At 42.8% G+C, this 25912-nt stretch overlaps 1 protein-coding gene across 1 annotated transcript in view; it reads left to right on the forward strand.

Annotated features, from left to right (window-relative positions):
- The window catches only part of ADSS2 (adenylosuccinate synthase 2), a 74297-nt gene extending 73095 nt beyond the window's left edge, over positions 1-1202 (forward strand). Inside the window, exon 13 of the mRNA XM_044289844.1 lies at positions 986-1202. Coding sequence (XP_044145779.1) covers positions 986-1038 — 53 coding nt within the window. The 3' untranslated portion in view covers positions 1039-1202. The remainder of the gene's footprint in view (positions 1-985) is intronic.
- Positions 1203-25912: the final 24710 nt, after the last annotated feature.

Raw genomic sequence — 25912 nt, forward strand, 5'->3', positions numbered from 1 at the left:
AGATTTTACTGGTAAGTTATACAAAAATCTCGTTTTATCATATGTAAATGACCTTGCTACCAGCAAGTAGGGCGGCTACTTGCTGGTAGCAGCCGCATCCTCCTCTCATCATGACGCCCCCTCCGCCGTTTGATTGACAGGGCCAGGGAACGGGTTCGTTCTCTGCTGGCCCTGTTCGAATTCAAAATATCGCGCCTGCGCCGTACCTTTCTTTAATCGGTGCAGGCGCACTGAGAGGCGGCCTCTCTCCCGGCCGCTCCATCCTCAATGCGCCTGCGCCGGGTGTGGATGTGACGTCATCGGCGCAGGCGCATTGAGGATGGAGCGGCCGGGAGAGAGGCCGCCTCTCAGTGCGCCTGCGCCGATGACGTCACATCCACACCCGGCGCAGGCGCATTGAGGATGGAGCTGCCGGGAGAGAGGCCGCCTCTCAGTGCGCCTGCACCGATTAAAGAAAGGTACGGCGCAGGCGCGATATTTTGAATTCGAACAGGGCCAGCAGAGAACGAACCCGTTCCCTGGCCCTGTCAATCAAATTAATATTAACGAAAAAAAAAAAAAAAGGGTTTAGTGGGCTGACAGAAGCCCTTTAAGCCAGTTGACTGTGTTGATCCTCAGCCGTACATGCATGAACCCTTTCTGTCCTGACTTTTGTCTGTTGGACTAGGAGTATTGCCTGATCTCTTTTCACTGTTGTCTCTGACCTCTGTGGGTGAACTGCCAACGACACCAGGATTATCTCAAGAGGTAACAGCTTGGTGGGTCCCCTACATTGAAGGCCAGATCCCTTTTTTTTTTTTTTTTATAGGGGTTAAAGCATGAAAACCAGGGGATCACCAGGACTGCACCCTTAGGGATAGCCCAAAGTTAAATCAGTTAGTTGGCACACCTACTACTTTTCACAATAATAAATCCTTTTAGCAGGAATACAAATTTTTTAGGCAAAATGAAATGTTAATTAATTTTATGTTTTTGTCTTTTTCAGTTAAATGGATTGGAGTTGGAAAATCTAGAGAATCAATGATTCAGTGTTTCTGAAAAATGCACGATTCTCCTACTTGAACTTCATTTTACAATCGTAGATTTTGACTTGAACAATGGAGATCTAAGGGAATGGGTATTGGTGGGGAAAGAAAGCAACTACTTTTTCTGGAGCTGTGTGATTGGGATATTAAATATTATTGTACTTGTCTTAAGAACAATCTTGATGTATGTGTCAGTTTGTTATATTAGGTAGAAGTTTATCATTTAGCGTACAGCTATGTAATGATTAGGGGCATGACATGTTTCATGTATTAGTGTAGCAGGACAGCCATAGGGATGAATGGAGTCGCAGCGCAACTCGTAATCCAAAAAAGTGTTTTGTGATTCACTGTGGCCTTATTCATTCCTATGGATGCCCTGCCACACTGTAATACTTGGGAGAACAACATGGGTCACACTTAAATTTGCTGTGTAGCCATCTAAAAGTGACATACAGAATGTTTGTTTAATTATTTTTCTTAAACCCTCCCATGTAGGGGTGTCATCCACTTTCTTCTGTAAAGGGATGTTCATCAAGCCTAAATGGCTAGTGTTGCCTTTATTATCGCAGGGCACTAACTGCTGAAGAAATTCCATCAGATACTTCTATATTAACCTGTTTTGGACATGGGGCATACCTTAAGGACACAGGGCGTACCTGTACGTCTTGAGCAGGCACTCATAGAGCAGGCACCCTGGGACAATGCTCTCATTGGTCGGCTGCGGCAGGCGAGCAGTTCAAATTACTGCAGCGCTCCTCTCCTCCTCCTTTTGTGTCCGGGAGCCGAGCACGTCAATCCTTCAGAGCTGCAGGGATCATCAGCCAGCACCCCCATCTGTGCCCCACCTGAAAGGTTAGGGACAGGTTAGGTTAGGCAGGGAAAGTTAATGGGGGGGGGGGGGGGGGGGGGGACACGTTTTCTGTAAACTTTATTAACCCTTAAAGTGTTCCTCAACAGTTTATGGCAAATGGAAATTTCAGAATTTATATTTTTGGTAACCTTGCCTCACAAAATGTAATATAGATAAAACAAAAATCATATGTACCCTACAAATAGTCCCAACAAAACTGCCACCTTATCCCGTAGTTTCCAAAGTGGGGTCACTTTTATAGAGTTTCTACTCTAGGGGTGTATCAGGGGGGCTTCAAATGGGACATGGTGTAAATAAACCAGTCCAGCAAAATCTGCCTTCCAAAAAACCACACGGCGCACCTTTCCCTCTATGCCCTACAGTGTGCCCGTACTGTAGTTTACGGCCACATATAGGGTGTTTCTGCAAACTACAGAATCGGGGCAATAAATATAGCATTTTGTTTGGCTGTTAACCCTTGCTTTGTAACTGGAAAAAATACATTAAAATGGAAAATTTGCCCAAAAATCTAAATTCAGAAATTTTATCACCATTTGCCATTAACTCTTGTGGAACACCTAAAGGGTTAACAACATTTGTAAAAATCAGTTTTGAATACCTTGAGGGGTGTAGTTTCTAGAATGGGGTCATTTTTGGGTGGTTTCTATTATGTAAGCCTCACAAAGTGACTTCAGACCTGAACTGGTCCCTAAAAATTGGGTTTTTGAAAATTTCTAAAAAAATTTCAAGATTTGCTTCTAAACTTCTAAGCATTGTAACGTCCCCAAAAAATAAAATGTAATTCCCAAAATGATCCAAACATGACGTAGACATATGGGGAATAAAGTAATAACTATTTTTGTAGGTATTACTATGTAGTATAGATGTAGAGAAATTGACATTTGGAAATTTGCAAATTTTTCCCTAATTTTTGGCAAATTTGGTATTTTTATTTTTATAAATAGAAATGAATAGTGTCATGAAGTACAATATGTGACGAAAAAAACTATCTCAGAATGGCCTTGATAAGTCAAAGCGTTTTTAAATTTATCACCGCATAAAGTGACACTGGTCAGATTAGCAAAAAATGGCCTGGTCCTTAAGGTAAAAATGAGCCCGGTCCCTAAGGGGTTAAAGGGTTTCTTGTAGACAAAGTAAATACAAGGCACTTCCTAATGTACTGTGATGGTCCATATTGCCTCCTTTGCTGGTTTGATTTGTTTTTCCATCACATTATACATTGCTAGTTTCCAGGGGTTACGAACACCGCTGCAGCGAAGCTACAAGGTGACCAGGAAGTGTACAAGCACGACCACTGCTGCTGGATTGCAGGGTGGTCATAACTCCTGGAAATGAGCAGTGTATAATGTGATGGAAAAATTAATGAAGCCAGCAAAGAAGGCAAAATGGACAATCGCAATACATTAGGAAGTGCCTTGTATTAAGCAAATGGCATTTATTATGTAGATTAAGTTAAGTGAGACAACCCCTTTAATCGCAGAAGTTGTTTAACCTTTTAAGGACACAGGGCGTACAGATACGCCCTGATGTCCTAGTACTGAAGGACGTGGTGATCGGAACTGGGTGCCTGCTCAAATCCTAGACCCCACCTCCAAGGGTGCTGCAGCTTGCCCAAGCATTTTTTTTTTTTTTTTATGCGTACGCTGACTGTGGCTGGCACTCTTAACGTCCGGCCACTGTTAGCGCATCACACACCCCACCACTGATCAGCTTCGGTCGGCTGATAAGCCACTTTGAAAAAAAAAAAAATTCGAATTTTTTGCCCTTTTTAAAAATAAAAAAAATACTTTCGTATTTGTGAACACCCATGCCCCCACGCACACACGCGTGCACGCACACACGCGTGCACACACACACTCCCTTATGGCCTGCCAGAAGTTCTCGGCCGAGGAGGCATACGCCCAAACAGAGCAAGGGGACTGTAATGCTAGGGACCCTGTGGCCCACACTAGTACAAGAAACTCTGGGGCTCGTACTAGTTTTCAGCCCACCAGTTAAGTTCACCTGAGCCCTCTACCGGTGAACTTGCATGGTGTACCCCAGAACACTTTGAGCCCGCGATTCCTGATTTTGTAGTGTAGGCCAACCAGGAATCCAGATTCGCACAGTGGGCTTCATTGAATATGACTATTTTAGTAATTTTTTCAGTGACCACTTTGAACTTGATGGTGGGGAAAACAAACCTGAACACCCAACAGTTCATTGCTCAACACCCGGGCTCCTTTTTGGCTATGACCAGTGGCTGGACTCTGGTCAGTGCAGCCGAGATGAGGACATTTTGGGGCCTCGTGCTGCACATGGGCCTAGTTAAAAAACCTAGCGTCGGGCATTACTGGAGTGGGAACGTCCTCTACTAGACCCAACTTCACAGTACGGCCATGACACGTACCCAGTTTGAGGCCATCTGGAAATGCAGCCTGTTGTCTCCCCCAAAGTGATCCTGCCTATGACCATCTGTACAAAATCAGGCCGGTCATCGATCACTTTGGGGCCAAATTTGTGGAGGGCTATGTACCTGGAAGGGAGGTTGCGGTTGATGAGTCTCTTATTGCTTTCAAGGGGAGACTCATTTTCCACCAGTATGTTCCCTCTAAGCGGGCAAGATATGGCGTGAAGCTTACAAGTTCCCCCAGAATGTCCCCCCACTCTGGGTGTTAGCGGGAAACTTATGTGGGACCTTATGCACCCACTGCTAGATGAGGGTTACCACCTGTACATGGTTAACTTTTATATTAGTATCCCCTTGTTCCAGTCCCTCGCTGCCAGATCCACGTCCGCTTGTGGGACTGTGCGGAAAAATAAACACTGCTTCCCTACCCACCCCATCCAGGTACCTATCCCCAGGGGTGCGACCTGTGTCCTTACCAGTGGAAACCTGTTGCTGGTCAGATATAAGGACAAGAACGATGTCCTTGTACTGTCCACAATTCACAGTAACGGCATCACCCCTGTCCCTGTGCGAGGTACCGCGCGAACGGTCCTCAAGCCCGATTGTGACGTCGACTACAATTGGTATATGGAAGGAGTTGATCTTTCTGATCAAGTCCTCAAGCCATATAATGCCATGTGCAAAACCTGGGCATGGTACAAAAAAGTTGCGGTCTACTTGGTACAGGTTGCCTTGTACAACTCTTTTGTGCTGTCCCAGAGCGCTGGCAACACAGGGAAATTCCTTCAGTTCTATGAGGCAGTCCTCAAGGACCTGAACTTTTCTGACTGGGAAAGAGCACGCCGGAGTACCTCGGGAACTGGAGACGCCCTGATAGTCCCTGGCCAACACTTTCCAGGTGTGGTCCCCCATACTGGAAAGAAGGGACGGACAGTGCAGTGTCTCTCACAGGAGGGGGTTACGTAAGGACACCACCACTGTGTGACACATGCCCCGATCATCCAGGCCTCTGCATTGATGGTTGCTTCAGGGAGTTCCACACTTCCATGGAGTACTAAATTTATATTCCCCTTCCCCAATTTAGCCACTGACAATCGGATAAAAAAAAACTATGGTTCTCAGACTTGAGACACTAAAACAAAAAAAATAAAATAAAATTATTTTGGAAAACTAAAATAAAAAAAGTTTACATATTAGGTATCGCCACGTCCGTAAGAATCTGCTCTATAAAAATACTCTGACCTAATCCCTCAGATGAACACTGTCTTAAAAAAAAAAAAATGGTGTGCAAAAAGGTCTTTTTTTTTAACACCTTGCATCACAAAAATTGTAATAGCAAGCGATAGTCATATGCACCCCCAAAATAGTGCCAATAAAACCGTCCTCTCATCCCGCAAAATATGAGTCCCTACTTAAGATAATCGACTAAAAACAAAAAAAAATGACTCTAAAATGACTTAGACTATGGAGATACAAAAAAAAAAAAATTTTGTTTATAAAAAGATAATCTTGTGTAAAACATAAATACATAAAAAGATAATCTTGTGTAAAACATAAATACATTTTAAAAAGTAGACATATTGGGTATCGCCGCATCCGTAAGAATCTGCTCTATAAAAATACCCCATCACCTAACCCCTCAGATGAACACGATCAAAAAAATAAAATCTGTGCAAAAAAAGGTATTCTAGTAAGGTAATACAGTGTAAAACATAAATTGAAAGAAAAGACATATTAGGCTACTTTCACACTTGTGTTTTTGCGAATCCGTTTTGTATCTGCACAGACGGATCCGCATGAATAATGCAAACGCTTGTATCCCTTAATAACTGATCCGTTTGCATTATTCATAAAAAAAAAAAGTCTAAGTCAAAACTGGCAAATGTCTTCACGTCACAGTATCCCTGCTCCAGGGCACTACATTTACTTTTTTGTTCTTCTGAAGGGTCAGAATGCACAATGGTAAATGTGTGTTTAGTGCAGCGCTGTGATATTCAATTTAAGAAAGACATCCTTGCCAAACACTCACTACTGAAATAGATGGGGATTCAACCGGGTGGGAGAGGGGGGGTGTCATGACACACCTACCTCCCTGCCTGTTCTTGTATTCACCAAGTGCCAGCCCAGCACTATTTTGAAATATTTATGCTCCTCAGCAATATTATGAGTCAGCAAGTTATCCTCTTATTAACTTGCTGAAATGTAGCGTTAGTCTTGTTATAGCTGCTTTATATATCATACAGTTGTAATTATGTAATCTTGTGGTTGCTACTTAGTAGCTTAGTTCCATATATAACATGCAGTTGTAATTATGTAGACTTTTATAGTTGCTACTTAGTAGCTCAGTTCCATAGATAACGTAATTGTCATGCGTTCAAATCGGGTGGGATACGATGTCTGCTTACCGGAGTTCCGATGTATTAGCTGATGTGTCTAATAGCGGTTAATATATACGGTGTACGTCTTTTTTCTCATACCGTATGTATCCATCTACTTCTCAGAGCACATGTTCCCACCATGTACGCGTGCGCTGGTGCCGCACCTATTTCCTAGCGCATGTGGGTTAGAGGCTTTGAGACGATGAATGTGTTCCGTAGCTGCATGAATTGCTTCTTAATACCAGTTCTTGCTCCCTGCTGCGTTTCGAAACCTACAGGATTTCTTCAGTGGTCAAGTGTATACCAGCTTGGGAACAAGCGGTCTGAGAAGTAGATGGATACATATGAGAAAAAAACACATGTATTAACTGCTATTAGACACATCAGCTAATACATCGGAACTCAGGTAAGCAGACATCGTATCTCAGCCGATTTGAATGCATGACAATTACATTGTGTGGAACTGAGCTACAGAGTAGCAACCACAAGATTACATGCAACTGCGTGATATATAAAGCAGCTATAACAAGACTGTGCTAAAACAATTAACGCTACATTTCAGCAAGTTAACAAGAGGATAACTTGCTGACTCTCTCATAATATTGCTGTGGAACACAAATATTTCAAAATAGTGCGTGAGCTCCACAGTAGTAACAGAGGGACCGTGACTATATATTATGTTGGTGATTATATGTACAATATTTTTTTAAAATTATTCTAAGGTTATTTTTTGTCTTAAGGTTTTTTATTAAGTAGATAGGGATTTTTGTGGTTTATGTATGGTATATTATTTCATGTACATTATATGTATTTTTAAAGGGATTAGAAAAATAAATGGAGATCTACTTTTGATATAGAGCCGGCCATTTATTAAACATTACGATACAACAGCTAGGTGGTATAGCAGGCTGAGCTATAGTCCGGTGCGCTCCCTCATCAATATTGTAATTGCTCAGATTCTGACTCCTCACTGACTGTGGGAGCACTCTGTTATCAATGCTGCCATAGAACAGAGGGACTCTGACCACTCCGACTGTGGGGGCACTCTAATTTTATGGGGGGGGGGGGGTAGTGCTTGTGTGTTAGGGGCAAGTGCGTGACACAGGTAAGACAAGCTGATACAGGTCATACACACAGGGAAGTCGTCTACAGTCCTCTGCTCTGCCCACAGATAACACTGTTAAGAAGATTGCTGCCAGCACATGTCCAAATGTATTAAAGGAGGGGAGGCCCCCTTCCCAGTTCTGGACAGCTGTCCTCTTCACTGCAGCCTTGACCTGGTGGACACACTGACCTATCCTCCTTACATGTGGAGGCCACTTCTCCAGAGCAGGGGCTGAAGAAGAACGCCATCACCGACTCAGAAATTATGTCGGTGGAGCCAACTTCTCCCTCCCTACCAGTGATAGGTTGTTTTACCCAAACTACCAGTGTGCAGCACATCGATTGGCTTTAACATTTCACAGGTCCTGTCCTGCTTCTTCCCCTTACTGGATATACGGCAGGTCCTTTCTCTTCTGCTTCTCTCTTCTCAGTGGGTCCGGACAGCTGGCGTCCCCGGTCTAGATTCAGACCGCGGTCTGCCAGTTGAGTGCCCCTGTTCTATCACATTAAATCCCAATAAAATACATATACATTTGTGAGTGTAACATGAAAAAAGTTGGAAAAGTTCAAGGGGTATGAATACTTTTTCAAGACACTGCCTGATAATGCCTGTGACGGCTTATGAGTTGAGGTAATTTTAGTTGGAACAATATTACAATATTTTTCCCCCTCCCCCACGACAGCACCTTAGAGAGATGGCTCCGCCCCAGGACAGGAAACCTGCAGCATAAATAAGGTGGAGCCGCTCTCCCACCTCAGTGAGGTTTCCTGTCCTGGTACGGGAGCCTGCAGTGTCGTCCTGACCTTGAAGTCCCAGTAGAAGCCGGAGGGTTGGGGCGGCAGTCGGTACCTGCCCGATTGTTCCCCGCAGGCGCGGGGATGAAGTTCCGGAGGCGGCTGTGCGTCCCACTGGACACAGGGCGGAAGGTGCTGGTCCCTCAGGCGAGGAGGACGGCGCCGGTGGTTGAAGAAGGCCAGAGGGCCTTACTGACTTGCAGACTCGCCAGACGCCGCCAGATGTGGAAGCGGCGAACCGGAAGCGCCATGCGTTCCACGGCAGTGCGCTTCCGGTCAGGTGACAGGAAGTTCGGCATCCCGGTAATTTTAAACCCGGCTCCAGGCAGGTATGATAACTGGGTGGTTCTGGACGCCAAAAACGGATATCCAGAGGCCAGAAAGTGGACCAGAGGGGTTCCAGGACAATTTTGGCGTGGTGGGTCTGCAGGAGCAGTGATCTCTCAGGTGAGAGTAACACTTGGTGGCAGTTTGTAATTAAGGCATTGTTGTATTAGTGCAGGTTGTTGCCCCCACTATGGACGAAGAGAGGAGGTCTGAAAGTGCGGATGTGGAGATCTTGCCACCGGTATTGTGAGTCCTATTCTCGGTTGTTAGAGAGATCTGGACTGTTCCTCAGTGTTGGGTGTGTTCCGTTTTTCTTAGACGGTGCCTAAGAAGGTGGCGGCAAAGAAAAAGAACAAAGAATGCCCTTTCTGCAAGTGCCCATTGTCTTCTTACACTAAAAAGCTCTGTCAGCAGTGCATTGAGAAGACTGTGGCTGAGGAGACTCCAAGTCTTCTGAAAGACCTGAAGTCAATCATGTCTGAAGTTAAAAATTCCCTGAGAAGTAGGAAGAGGAGAAAAGCAGTGAGGCAGGAGTCCGACGTCGAATCGGAGGATAGCGACTCTTTCTCCAGGAACGAGGACTCTGATTCCTTTTCTTCGGAGGATAATATAAAAGAAGGAAAGTTCCTATTTCCAGCGGAAGATACGGACAAATTATTAAGTTATCCGATCTACCTTGGCGTTAGAAGATACCAGGGAGGATAGGTCGGTAGAGGATGTTATGTTTGAAGGCCTTAGGGAAAGGAAGCGTAGATGTTTCCCGGTCCATAGGTCTATCTCAGCAGTGATAGAAAAGGAATGGAAAAAAACTGATAAAAAGCCGTTCATTTCTAAAACCTTCAAACGGAAGTATCCATTCGAGGAGGAAGCGTCTACATCTTGGGACAAGGCCCCTAAGCTGGATGTAGCCATTTCCAAGATTTCTAAAAAAATCCTCACTGCCCTTTGAGGACATGGGGTTCTTAAAAGACCCCCTTAGCTAAAAGAATTGACTCCGCCCTTAAGAATGCGTGGGAGTCTTCTGCGGCTGCTTTTTAGACCTAGTATAGCTGCCACGGTTGTTGCAAGGTCTCTGGGTTGGCTGTTAAACATCCAAAAGTCCAGGTTGGAGCCGTCAACGAGCCAGGTTTTTCTGGGTCTGGTTCTGAATTCCAGGCTGGAGAGAACTTTTCTCACAGACGAGAAGGTAGCTGGGGTTCAGGGAAGAGTTCAGAGGGTTCAGTTAGAACAGAACCTGTCTATAAGAAAAGCTTTGTCTCTGTTAGGAGTTCTAACTTCCTGCATACCAGTGGTCCAGTGGGCTCAGAGACATTCCCGCCAGTTACAGGTAGAGATCTTGGCTGCTACAAGACGGGCGGGGGTATCCCTGGAGTCAGTGATGAGCTTATCAGAGGTGACTCTTTCTTCCCTAGAATGGTGGAAGGAGGTAGAAAATCTGAATCGGGGACTTCCCTGGGCCTTTCCGGAACCGGTGGTGGTTACTACAGATGCCAGCCCCTGGGGTTGGGGGGCTCATGTGGAGGATCAGATCTTTCAGGGAGAGTGGTCCCAGGGTCAGAAACGGTTTTCATCGAATCGGAAGGAGCTGAGGGCAGTTTTGCTGGCCTTGAGAGCGGTTCTTCCGATGATCCTGAAAAGACATGTGAGAGTGATGTCCGACAATCGGACAGTGGTCTTATATCTCAATCGCCAGGGAGGGACAGGTCAGATTCTTTACTGAGGGAGTCGAGATGGATATTTGAGGAGATAGAGGGGAGAGTGCTTCATCTCTCGGCCATTCATATCAGAGGGGTCGAGAATTCTCGAGCAGACTTTGAGTCGCCACAGACTGCGTCAGGGAGAGTGGTCTCTGAATCCCAAGATTTTTTCCCAGATAGTAAGATTATGGGGGTTACCTTCGGTAGATATGTTCGCCACAAGAGAGAACAGAAAGGTACAGGATTTTTTCTCCCTCAGTCCAGAGGAGTGCCCATCTGGGGTAGACGCCTTTCTCCAGAAATGGGATTTTCCACTAGGCTATGCCTTCCCTCCGCTTCAGCTGATTCCTCTGGTAGTAAGGAAGATCAGGTACGAAGGAGCCAGGGTGATCATGATAGCCCCCTTCTGGCCAAAGAGGGCATGGTTTTCCCTGTTGAGAGCAATGTCAGTCTCGGATCCATGGATCCTCCCAGAAATTCCAGATCTATTATCTCAGGGTCCTGTGTTCCACCCAGAAGTAGGGTCCCTACATCTTTCAGCATGGAATTTGAGAGGTCATTTTTAGCCAGTCAGGGATTCTCTGAGGAAGTCATTTCCACTTTGATGAAGAGTAGGAAGGAGGTAACAAATGTTATTTATGCTCGCGTATGGAGAAACTTTATAGGCACAGAAGTGTTTTCCTGGCCGTTAGAATTTTCCGTAGTTCAGGTGTTGGAATTTTTACGGAGGGGATTGTCCCTCGGGTTAGCAAAAAGTACACTAAAGGTGCAGGTGTCAGCCTTATCAGTTCTGGGGAGAAGAAGTTTGGCCATGGACCCTTGGGTGGTTAGGTTTTTTAAGGCAGTGGATAGGATTACGCCAGTAGCAGGCCCTAGGTTTCCTCCCTGGGACCTTAACTTAGTACTTAATGCCCTTACCAGACATCCCTTTGAACCTCTAGCATCTTGCTCGGTTAAAATACTTTCCCTTAAGCTAGTTTTGCTGGTAGCTTTAACTTCAGCCAGAAGAGTTGGGGAGATTCAGGCCCTCTCTATTAACCCCCCTTTTATGTCCATCAGGGAGGACAGAGTGGTTCTTAGACCAGATCCTGGGTTTATGCCAAAGGTTTCTTCCAGGGTTAATAGGGCTCAGGAGGTAGTTCTCCCAGCTTTCTTTTCAGAGCCTAAGGATGATAGAGAGAAGGAGTTACATTCTCTGGATGTCAGGAGGTGCATTTTGCAGTACCTGGAGGTGACTAAAGACTGGAGGAAGTCCTCTGCCTTGTTTGTTCTGTTCGGTCGGGCAAGAAAAGGTAATACTGCCTCTAAGGCTTCTATTGCCCGGTGGATTAGAGAAGCTATATCCTTGGCATATTCAGTAACCGGCGTGTCTCCCCCTATTTCTGTGAGGGCTCACTCCACGAGGGCGGTATCCACGTCTTGGGCAGAGAGGGCTAGCGTATCTATTGAACAGATCTGTCGGGCAGCCACCTGGTCTTCTCCGTCCACCTTCTATAAGCACTATAGGCTTCAGCTTGATTCTATCTCTGACCTTCTTTTTGGCACTAAGGTTTTGAGTTCTGTCACCCACCCTGAGGATAATCTCTGAAATCTCTCTCTAAGGTGCTGTCGTGGGGGAGGGGAAAAATGATGATTACACTTACCGGTAATCGGATTTTCCTGACCCCACGACAGCACCTCTTTATTCCCTCCCTATTGGTGTAAGTCTGTGTTCACGGGTGTTGCAAAAAAAAAAAAATATATATATATATATATATATATATATATATATATATATATATATATATATATACAGTATGTAAATTAAACTAACGTAAGGGGGAGTCCCTCTCATGCTCTGGAAACTCACTGAGGTGGGAGAGCGGCTCCACCTTTTTTATGCTGCAGGTTTCCTGTCCTGGGGCGGAGCCATCTCTCTAAGGTGCTGTCGTGGGGTCAGGAAAATCCGATTACCGGTAAGTGTAATCATCATTTTTCTTTATTTAACATTAACAGGTAACCATTTAGGGGAACATTAAGACCTGCATTTTAGACGCCTGTCTTAATAAAGGCCCATAGCTGGTGCCGGTGCTAGTTCTAAATGTAAGACAGCTTCCTGCACCTGACGTACGCCCTATGTAACAAAATCTGAGGTAAATACAGATGTATAGCCAGATAGATCTCATATTCTCCTAGACTTACATTATCAATAGCTTATTAAATAGCAGTGGCTAATTGACCTATTAGGCAAATGCACATGGTGCCTCTTGGTGCCAGCCCATCTGAAGACCAAGTGAGACACTCCACATTATCAGAGGAAGCCCACATTTAGCACAGGCCTGCTAATTGAAAACCATTTGGGCGTCCTAATGAAGACCTAGGAGGGGGATACTTAAAATGCACAGCCACACTAGACAAGTTGACTGCTAGACCAGTGGGTGGTCTAACCCATTCATTAGATGAATGAAATAATATCCGAAGCCATAACTCCGACCTCATGGCACCCACAGCCTCAGAACCCTAATAATTGTGTTCAGCCTGACATGGGCTTCGGGCAGAGTCTATACGTGCCATACTGGACAGGAGGCATTTCTCGGTATTCAGGATCTGGCCTTCTGGAAATCATAACTCAATCATGTTTGGTGTCTGTATGACCGGGACAAAGCAAATCAGATTACGGGATCATACCTGTACCCGCAGTCCCTGTCTACAGCGAGGAATCGCCGTGATTCATATTGCCACCTCAGTCAGTCTTCTGGGAAGGTGGGGCAGAAACCTGAATAATATCAGACGTCCCAGAAGGCCGGACCAAAAGGAGGGAGGTTCCCTAACAGCCCACCCCTCGGCTGAGGGGGGATAAAAATTGGTGTTTGTGAACAGGTAATTGTCAGCCATTTTGGGGATCCACATCGTTTGGAGTGACTGCCCATATCTTCAGCTGTCCCCACAACCGGAATATAACTGCTGCATCTCAGTAAGCCAATATTCCGTATTTTACCTCTTTTATTTTATGTTTTACTGCATTGTTATTTGTATGTATATTTTGTTTTCATCTTTATCTGACACTTTCTTTTTGTATTGCACTGCACTATTCTGTATTAAATTTAAACATTTAGAAGTCCCTTCCTTGTGGTCTTATAGAACTTGCTCTTTCGGAGGGAATAACATTACCAGTAGTGTTTCAGAGGATTTTAGGTCCTATATAGATAACCTGTGTTACTGTGTTAAATTTGGGTTGAGAGAATATCCGAGTATAGGCCCCTATTGCCTTATAGTATAGGTGGTGGCAGCTATTGTGATAGAAAATATTGGGGCGTTAGAATCTAGGGGAGTAAGTTAGCATAATTCCGTCATCTAGAATAGGTGGGTGGGAATTTATGTGTTAACTTGATGAGCTCACTAGTATAATTCACCCCAGTGACGTGACCTATTAAGAAGGGATTGTGACACCCTAATTTAGGAATATTTCAGATTAGTAAATGACCCTCTTATTGTTAGTAATTAGTAGGTTCTATTTGGGTCTTGTCAGATTATTACAGATATACTATACATCTTGAGCATTCCACAAAATGCAACTCCAATGTCTGCTTTGCTTTCCTATACAATAAAAAGAAAAAAGGGGGGATTCCAACACATTTCTCTTTCTGCCAGTAAGTGTCTGTGTTCTGAAGAGCGCTTGGGTAGTCTTCCAAAAAGTTTGGATGCAGTCATCTGCTGTTATGAAAAACAAAACACTAATATTTGGAAACTGTTCAGGTTAATTAACCCTTTCCCGACTAGCGCCGTAATAGTACAGTGCTGCGGGAAGTGACTTTCCGACCAGCATCGCAGTACTATGGCGCGCTGATTAGTTGGGTACAAGAGCTGAACCCGTCCGATCAGTGCAGGGGACTGGCTGTTCCCGTTAGCTGGACCCCTGATGTATGCGCCTGCACCGGTGAAAACACTGATGCCGGCCCATTAACCCTCACTATGCTGCGGTTAACTCTGACCGAAGTGTGTGGAGGGAGCTCCCTCCCCTTCCCCATCGGGTCTCAGCGCTGCTATGATGGGGGCCCAAACGCGGGGAAGGCATTGGGACTGCCTTCCATGTAAACCTGTGAGATCCAGCCCCCTGGATCTTACAGGCAGGAAGGCTGTAAGTGTAATACACTTACAGCCGATGCATTACAATACAGAAGAATTGTAAAGCATTGTACAGGGGATCAGACTCCCAAAAGTTGGGGGGGGGGGGTTAAATAAAGTTTTGCATAATAAAAAAAAAAAAATTCAAGTAAAAGCATTCTTTTTCCATAATTAATATATTATTAATTCCTAAATTGCTTAGAATGTGGGAGACCGCGAAGCAGGTGGGAAAATTGCCAGATTCCATGCGAAAAGCTTTGATTACACTTATTTTAAAGCTGGGTAAGGACCACCGATGATAAAATATTAGCCAAGATTTTGGGAAATAGACCTAGGAGTATGATTTCGGTGCTTGTTCACGAAGACCAATCGGGATTCATGTTAGGGAAAACTACTACAGAGAATATCGTGAGATACTTTGTGAACACCCAGTTTGAACCCACAAATTGCGGAGAACGGTTGAATGTAACCATAGACGCCTCAAAGGCTTTTGACACGATAGAATGGCCCTTTTTGATTAACACAATAAAGAAGATGGGATTTGGTGACCACTTTGTTACATGGGTAAAGCTATTGTATACTGAAATTTCCGTAAGGGTGATGGTAAATGGAGAATATTCGGGTAGCATACCAATTGGCAGAGGGGTTAGACAGGGATGTCCCCTCTCCCCCCTGCTATTTGCTATAGCTATTGAACCACTTGCGGATATGATTATACAGGATGCGGGAGTTGTGGGGTTTAGATATGGTACCCATGAGGAAAAAAATCGCCTTATATGCGGATGACATTGTTATTTGTGGGTTCACATGGATCACTTACCAGGATATTTCAAGTATTCGAGCAATATGGCAAATATGCAGGACTTAGTATAAACTGGTCTAAATCAGCTTGTATCCCGATTGACCCTCTGAACAATTTTAGAAGGAAATTAAGAAGAAAACAGAGGTATGGAAAAGATTGTATATGTCGATGGCAGGACGCATTTCATTGGTGAAGATGTGTGTATTATCTGCCCTGAATTACATTCTGTGGAATACACCAGTGATAATACCGCAAAAAAAATATTTTAAAATAGCCAGTTCACTAACGGATTTAATATGGCGAGGAAAAAAAAAAGAGGATAAAGGTACAGATACTGAGTATCCAGGAGAAGCAGGGTGGACTATCCGTACCAGATTTGGAACTTTATTTTAGTGCAGGGATTATAAAAAATATGATAACATGGAGTAATACGCAAAGTTATAAGAATATAATAGCAGGGATAAATAAAAGACTGGAAAAATGTAATATCTTTCAAGTTATGGAAACAGTGATTCTGGCCCAACAGGGATGTAAATATATACCTTTAATTCTGTTGATGGCTAAAAGTTGGAAGACGGTAAAAGAACTATGGTTCCAAACCGGTCTCTATGTAGACACCATAATATGGGACCATAGTAGCTTCACAGAATTAAAGTTAATTGAACAGAAGACCTGGTGGAAATACGGTATATACAAATTAGGTCAGGTATGGGAGGAGGGGGATATAATATCTTATGAAGAGTTAAAAAGGAAATACCAACTGAAAAACATAGGGTTGAGGTTTTTTTACTTACAACTAAAACAGGCACTGTATAAGACGATAGGGAAAGGCACACAAATAACTACTTTACCAAAGCCTTTGGAGAATATTACTAAGTTAACACCCGGCAAGAAATTTGTTTCATGAATATACCAATGGTTGTCGTACCAAAAGAACAACAGAAGAGCAGTTGACAATCTGATGCATAAATGGCAGGGTGTTCTGGACCCCTTGCGGGAAGACTTTTGGGATTCAGCTATACAGGCAAAGAACAGGGTTTCAAGGAATTTATCTTATAGAATAACCCAATGTAATATATTGTATCGTCTTTACTACTCTCCTAAGAAGTTAATGAAGTGTTCAGAACTAAAGTTTTTTCCTGTCAAAAATGTGGAGAGATAGGAGTGGACGATATACATATATTATTGACATGTATAAAAATTCAAGATTATTGGGTAAAGATAATTGAAAAAATAGAGGAATACCATCAGTTTATAGTGCCTAGACACTTGGAGGAATGCATTTTAGGGGTGATGGATGGTGTGGAGGTCCCCCAACATAGGGAGGTAGCAACTAAACTACTGTTCCAAGCCAGGAAATGCATAGTTTGACATTGGGGAGTGGAGTTCCTACAGTCAAAGAATGGGAGAACTGCACTAGCCAGAGAGGAGTTCCATTTGGTTGGGATTAAGAAAAAACACAGATTTGCCAGAATATGGCAGAAATGGCTAAATAAAAACTGAGTGCCGATGTGGGAGGGAGAGAGGAGTAATATTCAGGTTTTTTTTTTCTTTCTTTCTTTTTCATCAACCGATATGTCAGGGGTAGGGGGATGGGGAAATATTATTTATATGTAATGTAATAATAAAATAATGTAAGAATAAGATGATTATTGAACAATTATGTGAAAAATGTAATAGATTTATTATAAAAAAAGTTATTAAATATTCGGTATTGCCGTGTCTGTATCGACCGGCTCTATAAAAATATCACATGATCCATCCTGTCAGGTGAATGCAGTTAAAAAAAAAAACTGTGCCAAAACAGGCATTTTTGGTCACCTTCCCTCACAAAAAGTGTGATACCAAGCGATCAAAAAGGCGTATTTAGCCCAAAATGGTACCAATCAAACCGGTATTTAATCCCGCAAAAAAAAGACCCTACCTAAGACAATCGCCCGAAAAAGAAAAAAAATATGGCTGTCAGAATATGGCAACACAAATACAAGATTTTATTCTGTTCGAAAATGCATTTACTGTGTAAAACTTAACAAAAATAAAAATGATACATATTTGGTATTGTCGCGTCCGTAACAATCTGTTCTATACAAATATCACATAATATGCTTTTAAAAGCTACACCAAAACAGTCTTTTTTCACCTTGCTTCACAAAAAGTGTAATACCAAGCGATCAAAAAGTCTTGTACCCTAAAATGGTACCAATAAAAAGGTCACCTCATCCCGACAATCATTCAAGAAATAAAAACCAATGGCGCCCATAAACCAATCCATCAAAATCTGCGCTGCAGATTAGCACCACATATGGGGTGTTGCCATATTCAGGAGAAAATGGATGATACATTTTGGGTGCTTTTTCTCCTGTTACTCTTTGTGAAAATGAAAAATCTGGGGCTAAAGCAACATTTTATTGGAAGAAGTGTTTTCAAATTCTGTAAAACACTTGGGGGGGTGAAAGTGCTCAGTACCCCCTTTTTAATATTTTCTTTGAAGGGTGTAGTTTCCAAAATGGGGTCACTTTTTGAGGGTTTCCACTGTAGGGGAATGTCAGGGTCTCTTCAAATACAAAATGGTACCCAAAAACCATTCTTGCAAAATCTGCCTCCAAAATCCATATGGCGCTCCTTTCCTTCTGACCACTGCCACGTGCCCATAGAGCAGTTTACCACCACATATTTGGGGTATTTCTTTAAACTGCAGAATCAGAGTAATGCATATTGAGGTTTAGTTTGCTGTTGACCATTGCTGTGTTGAAAGAAAAAATTGATTAACATGAAAAATCTGCATAAAATCTAATTTTGAAATTTCTGTTTTTTTCTTTAATTCTGTGCAACACCTAAAAGGTTAAAGTTTGTAACATCAGTTTTGAATAATTTGAGGGGTGTAGTTTCTAAAATAGGGTTATTTAAGGGTGGTTTCCATTATGTAAGCCCCTCAAAATCACTTTATAACTGAATTGGTGCTTAAAAAAAATAGTTTAGGAATTTTTTGGGGATCCGTGCTGATGCAGAGAGCGTGGCTTCTCACAGGGCTGTGGAATCTGTGCTGCTGCAGATGGTGCCATATCATTTTTGTGCACATCCCCCTCCATATAATCCTCTGGAAAACTGGCAATTCAACTCTCAAGGACTGAGAGATACCAGCAGCACCGACCCTTCGCCCTCACGAGTGTTGTGCCTGTGTATGCGCAACACCAAAAGGTGAGCATAATGATTGACACGTTTTATTCCTAAACCTAATTATACCTATGTACTACCCTATGAGCACCTTTCCCCTTCTGCCACATTTGCTAAAAAAAAAAAATTGACATTTACAAAATGATGCTGACATAAAGCCGACATATGGGGAATGGTGACTGATTACTATTTTATGAGGCATTACTATAAAAGTAGAGAAATTCCTATTTAGAAAATTGTGAATTTTTTCAAAAAAAATTGGAAATTGTGAATTTTTTTTTATAAATAAAGGAAAAATGAGACATGTCGGATTTGCAAAAAATGACCTGGGCAGGAAGGTGAAAACTGGCCTGGGGTATAAAGGGGGTTAAAGCAGGGGAAGGAGGTTCAGACAGAACTTTAGTCATATGAGAGAGAAATCTGGTGGACTTTATCCCTGGAGGTGGACAGAATAGGAAGATATATAGAGAAAAAAAGTCCAGCGGGAGCACCATCCAGGGTACGGGTGCAAGGTCCAACGAAGGTTAGCGGCAATACCCAATATTATAAAGACGAAGAGGTAGGACTGCACTCCGGAATAATAGTGAAAATAAAGCTTTTATTCACCCATAATATGGCAAACTTGCTAATATTATGGGTGAATAAAAGCTATATTTTCACTATTATTCCGCAGTGCAGTCCTACCACTGGGGAATAAAAAAGCAATGTGGGTGCTATGTCCAGGGATGTAGCTGCTTACCCCATATAATACAGATGAAAAATGGACAGCACTCCAAGTAAAAGTAGTGGTGTTTATTCACCCATGTGGATGGCAACGTTTCAGCTCCTACAAGAGCCTTTTTCAACCAATGAACACAGTGCATAGTGGGGTATATATAGTCCAACCTCTATTACATCATAATATAATCAATTAGCAGCAAAATGTAAGAATAAAGTGCAAACAGTGCATAAAAAAGTCAAAATACATATACAAATGTGTATTACTCATTAGTGATGCAGCACAATACTATTGTATCACAAGTGAAATACAAGATAATCATAAAAATGCAATAATTAATAAATGAATACAGGTGCACATAATCTAAAAGGAGGGAGAAGAAATGATACTGCAGAAGGGAGGGGGGGAGAGCGATGACATACCCAATGTTGTTACCCGTGCCACACATGTCGCCAACTGCCGCGTCCGGCGTTCCGATGCCTGCACTGCGCAGGCGCCAGGTACGTCGCATAAGAATACGTTACATAGGATCGCCCAAGCATGCGCAAAAGCGTACAAGCACTCAATCGGTCATCTTGAAAAAGGGTAAAAAACCTTCCACTGGAAACACTGCGCAGTCATCGCATATATTAACGGGAACACGCGCAAAACCATAAAATCATTCAATCAGCCATCATACCTAGGGTGAAGCCTACCCACAATGTGTGTGCGCTGGCTATGAAAAGATAGAACAGTGCAACACGGAATAGATGCCGTATTCTACAGTGTCTGACCATAGGGAACAAGGGAGAGGCTGCACCTCAAAGGATACACGCCCACATCCCAAGTGGACATAATATAATGATGACCGCAGCAGGGTATGTCGCGGACATCATATCAAAATCCGCTAGAACCCTAATGGAGACACTCAAAATGTATGACACACAGAGAGGGGCGTCACACATTGATAAATAACTAGCAGCACCACCAAGCCAATGGTAACTGGTGCTTACCCACTGATACGGAATAGAAAAAACGGACTGCACTCCAAAGGATCTTCAGTGAAAAATAATTTATTCACCCACAGGTGGCACAAGCTGAAACGTCGCTTGTGCCACCTGTGGGTGAATAAATTATTTTTCACCGAAGATCCTTTGGAGTGTGTGTATGTATGTATGTGTGTATGTGTGTATATATATATATATATATATATATATATATATATATATATATATATATATATATATATATATATATATATATATATATATAATGTGTGTGTATATATATATATATATATAGTACAGACCAAAAGTTTGGACACACCTTCTCATTCAAAGAGTTTTCTTTATTTTCATGACTATGAAAATTGTAGATTCACACTGAAGGCATCAAAACTATGAATTAACACATGTGGAATTATATATATATAACAAAAAAAGTGCGAAACAAAAAATGTCATATTCTAGGTTCTTCAACGTAGCCACCTTTTGCTTTAAATACTGCTTTGCACACTCTTGGCATTCTCTTGATTAGCTTCAAGAGGTAGTCACCTGAAATGGTCTTCCAACTGTCTTGAAGGAGTTCCCAAAGATGCTTAGAACTTGTTGGCCCTTTTGCCTTCACTCTGCGGTCCAGCTCACCCCAAACCATCTCGATTGGGTTCAGGTCCGGTGACTGTGGAGGCCAGGTCATCTGGCGCAGCACCCCATCACTCTCCTTCATGGTCAAATAGCCCTTACACAGCCTGGAAGTGTGTTTGGGGTCATTGTCCTGTTGAAAAATAAATGATGTTCCAACTAAATGCAAACCAGATGGAATAGCATGCCGCTGCAAGATGCTGTGGTAGCCATGCTGGTTCAGTATGCCTTCAATTTTGAATAAATCCCCAACAGTGTCACCAGCAAAGCACCCCCACACCATCACACCTCCTCCTCCTCCATGCTTCACAGTGGGAACCAGGCATGTAGAGTCCATCCGTTCACCTTTTCTGCATCGCACAAAGACACGGTGGTTGGAACCAAAGATCTCAAATTTGGACTCATCATACCAAAGCACAGATTTCCACTGGTCTAATGTCCATTCCTTGTGTTCTTTAGCCCAAACAAGTCTCTTCTGCTTGTTGCCTGTCCTTAGCAGTGCTTTCCTAGCAGATATTCTACCATGAAGGCCTGATTCACACAGTCTCCTCTTAACAGTTGTTCTAGAGATGTGTCTGCTGCTTGAACTCTGTGTGGCATTGACCTGGTCTCTAATCTGAGCTGCTGTTAACCTGTGATTTCTGAGGCTGGTGACTCGGATGAACTTATCCTCCACAGCAGAGGTGACTCTTGGTCTTCCTTTCCCGGGGTGGTCCGCGTGTGAGCCAGTTTCTTTGTAGCGCTTGATGGTTTTTGTGACTGCACTTGGGGACACATTCAAAGTTTTCCCAATTTTTCGGACTGACTGACCTTAATTTCTTAAAGTAATGATGGCCACTCATTTTTCTTTACTTAGCTGCTTTTTTCTTGCCATAATAGAAATTCGAACAGTCTATTCAGTAGGACTATCAGCTGTGTATCCACCTGGCTTCTCCACAACCCAACTGATGGTCCCATCCCCATTTATAAGGCAAGAAATCCCACTTATTAAACCTGACAGGGCACACCTGTGAAGTGAAAACCATTTCAGGTGACTACCTCTTGAAGCTCATCAAGAGAATGCCAAGAGTGTGCAAATCAGTAATCAAAGCTAAAGGTGGCTACTTTGAAGAACCTAGAATGACATTTTTTGTTTCGCACTTTTTTTGTTTTATATATATATATATATATAATTCCACATGTGTTAATTCATAGTTTTGATGCCTTCAGTGTGAATCTATGAGCGGTGGGGGTGGTGCGGCAGGCGGGCGGTGCGGCAGGCGGGATCTCAATCCTCCGCCCGCCTCCTCTTCAAAATTAATTGGTGGCCAGTGGTTATACCAGAGTGTCAGCACATTGCTGACACTCTGGTATAAACAGCTGACATCTGTGCAGATGTCAGGCGATTAACCCTTTCCATACCGCGGTCCGTACGGACCGCTGTATGGAAAAGGTTAACTGTCAGGGTCAGGTAGCTACCTCCTTCTCCCATCGGGGGGCTGCTGTGCCTTTGCAGCGCCCAGACAGGATAGGGTGACAGAGGTAGGGAGCCCCCCTCCTTACCCTTCCCCGTCTGCGAAGTTGTGGCCACAACTGAGCAGACGGCGAAGGTTCCCATGGCAACGGGGCGCCTTCTCAGGCATCCTGCTGTCCATGGTGCTGAAGTGAAGAAAGTTAAGAGAATTTTATTTTTATCACTGAATAAAAATTAAAAAAAATAAAATACACTACACATATTAATTATCGCCGCGTCCGTAACGACCTGATCTATAAAACGGTCATGTTACTTACCCTGCACGGTGAACGCCATAAAAATAAAACAAAATAAAAACTATGAGAAAATTTAAATTTTGCCCACCTTACTTCTCAAAAAAGGTAATAAAAGTGATCAAAAAAGTCGCATGTACGTCAAAATAGTACCAATCAAACCGTCATCTCATCCCGCAAAAATCATACCCTACCCAAGATAATCGCCCAAAAACTGAAAAAACTATGGCTCTTAGACTATGGAAACACTAAAACATGATTTTTTTTTTTGTTTCAAAAATGAAATCATTGTGTAAAACTTACATAAATAAAGTATACATATTAGGTATCGCCGTGTCCGTATCGACCGGCTCTATTAAAATATCACATGACCTAACTCCTCAGGTGACCACCGTAAAAAAATATAAATTAAAACGGTGTAAAAAAAAGCTATTTTTTGTCATCTTAGGTCACAAAAAGTGTAATAGCAAGCGATCAAAAAGTCATATGCACCCCAAAATAGTGGCAATCGAACCGTCATCTCATCCTGCAAAAAATGAGACCCTACTTAAGATAATCGCCCAAAAACTGAAAAAACTATGGCTCTTAGACTATGGAGACACTAAAACATTTTTTTGGTTTTAAAAATGAAGTTATTGTATAAAACTTACATAAATAAAAAAAATTGTATACATATTAGGTATCACCACGTCCATGACAACCTGCTCTATAAAATTGCCACATGATCTAACCTGTCAGATGAATGTTGTAAATAACAACAAGAAAAAGTGCCAAAAAAGCTATTTCTTGTTACCTTGCCGCACAAAAAGTGTAATATAGAGCAACCAAAAATCATATGTACCCTAAACTATATCCTGAGGTGCATGAGTTGGACCCCCACTGAGCTGTTTGAAGAGACTGCAGCTTTTATAAGAGCACTGCATTCTCTTCACTGTTTTACATATCCACTGTCGACATTGCAGAGGCCGTGCTGTGTAATTACAACTGCTCCTTCCCAGTTAATTGAAATGGGACAGAGAAACTAATTAAGCTGCACGGCCAATGCAGCTATTTAGTGGGGATGCCGGGAGTCAGACCACCGCCAATCTGATATTGATGACCTATCCTGAGAGAGGTTATCAATATGGAAAACCGGACCATCCTTTTGAGTACTGATAACCTTAACACACACATACACTACTCACAAAAAAGGATATTTGGATTTTCACACTACAATGATATTATATAATGAAAGTATGGCATTTAAGTAGAATCATGCAATAGTGATTTCCTCATCGCAAACAATTTATTGAAACAAAAGCCAACAATAGTGGTGGGTATACCCCCATAAAAAATGGAGAAAATGCAGACCACTCTATTTGAGGTACCCCAGTCTCCAGCAGCTGTTACCTAATAATGCGACCTCAATGAGCTGGCGCATTGTCGTCCATGAAGATGAAATTAGGCCTGTGTTGTTCATGCTGTGGCACAATGACTGGATTAATTATGTTGTCGAAGTAGTATGGGCTTGTCACGGTTCCATTCACAAAGTGTAGGGCAGTTCTGTATTGACTAGATTCGCCTATCCACACTAACACCACCACCAAACGCTCGTCTGGTGACAACAGTGACTGATGCATAGCGCTCTTCTTGATGTCTCCAACATCGCTGGTGGCCATCATTTCTGCTTAGCGTGAATCGACTTTCATTAGTGAACAGCACTATGGCACTACCCTGATCCCTCTTCTGGCATAGATGCTCCCTGGCCTATGCAAGACAATGACGCCTGTGCCTTGTGGTTTGGTCAGTTACCCTTGCAGGTTATCTAGTACACCACACTAGTATAAACTGTTTCTAATGGTCCAACATGACACTTGAGTGCCTCTCGCCTCCCTTAAATGTGCCTGGAGTTTGGCATTCATCATCTGGTTCCACAGGGCATTGTTCACAATGAAGCAGACATCAATGTGGGACACTTCTATGCCTTTCTGTAACTTTTTCTCTATCTCTATTGTAACCTGCTGACACTCTGTGACACTCCTAAGTTCAGTGGCCACTTTCATCTGAGAACATACTGCTTGAAACCTTGCAATGGCGAGATACTGTTGATCAATTGTTAGATGTTGTCTTGGTCTCATGATGTCAACATGTGAACAGCATGATGAGGAGGACTGTTCAAATACCATTTCTAATTGAACCAGGAAAAGTATTGGGCGATTCATGATTCATTTACACCTGTTGTGAATTTTGCCATTAAGCTCCTGGTTAGAAAACAAGTTGTGAAAAAAGTACTGAAACATTGAACATTTGGATACGTGCAATAAAAAGTTTAGAGGGGGTCATATTAAGTTCACCTGTAAAGGTTAGAGTTTATTTTAGGTTCATCCTGAAATTTCACCCACAAGCCAAATATCCCAAACTTTTTGTGAGGTGTGTGTATGTATGTATGTATGTGTGTATATATCTATATATATATTACAGTACAGACCAAGTTTGGACACACCTTCTCATTCAAAGAGTTTTCTTTATTTTCATAACTATGAAAATTGTAGATTCACACTGAATGCATCAAAACTATGAATTAACACATGTGGAATTATATACATAACAGAAAAGTGTGAAACAACTGAAAATATGTCATATTCTAGGTTCTTCAAAGTAGCCACCTTTTGCTTTGAATACTGCTTTGCACACTCTTGGCATTCTCTTGATGAGCTTCAAGAGGTAGTCACCTGAAATGGTCTTCCAACAGTCTTGAAGGAGTTCCCATAGATGCTTAGCACTTGTTGGCCCTTTTGCCTTCACTTTGCGGTCCAGCTCACCCCAAACCATCTCGATTGGGTTCAGGTCCGGTGACTGTGGAGGCCAGGTCATCTGGCGCAGCACCCCATCACTCTCCTTCATGGTCAAATAGCCCTTACACAGCCTGGAAGTGTGTTTGGGGTCATTGTCAAGTTGAAAAATAAATGATGGTCCAACTAAACGCAAACCGGATGGAATAGTATGCCGCTACAAGATGCTGTGGTAGCCATGCTGGTTCAGTATGCCTTTAATTTTGAATAAATCCCCATCAGTGTCACCAGCAAAGCACCACCACACCTCCTCCTCCATGCTTCATGGTGGTAACCAGGCATGTAGAGTCCATCCGTCCGTTCACCTTTTCTGCGTCGCACAAAGACACGGT

The sequence above is a fragment of the Bufo gargarizans genome, chromosome 4 (assembly GCF_014858855.1).
Source record: "Bufo gargarizans isolate SCDJY-AF-19 chromosome 4, ASM1485885v1, whole genome shotgun sequence".
Classification (NCBI taxonomy): Eukaryota; Metazoa; Chordata; class Amphibia; order Anura; family Bufonidae; genus Bufo; species Bufo gargarizans.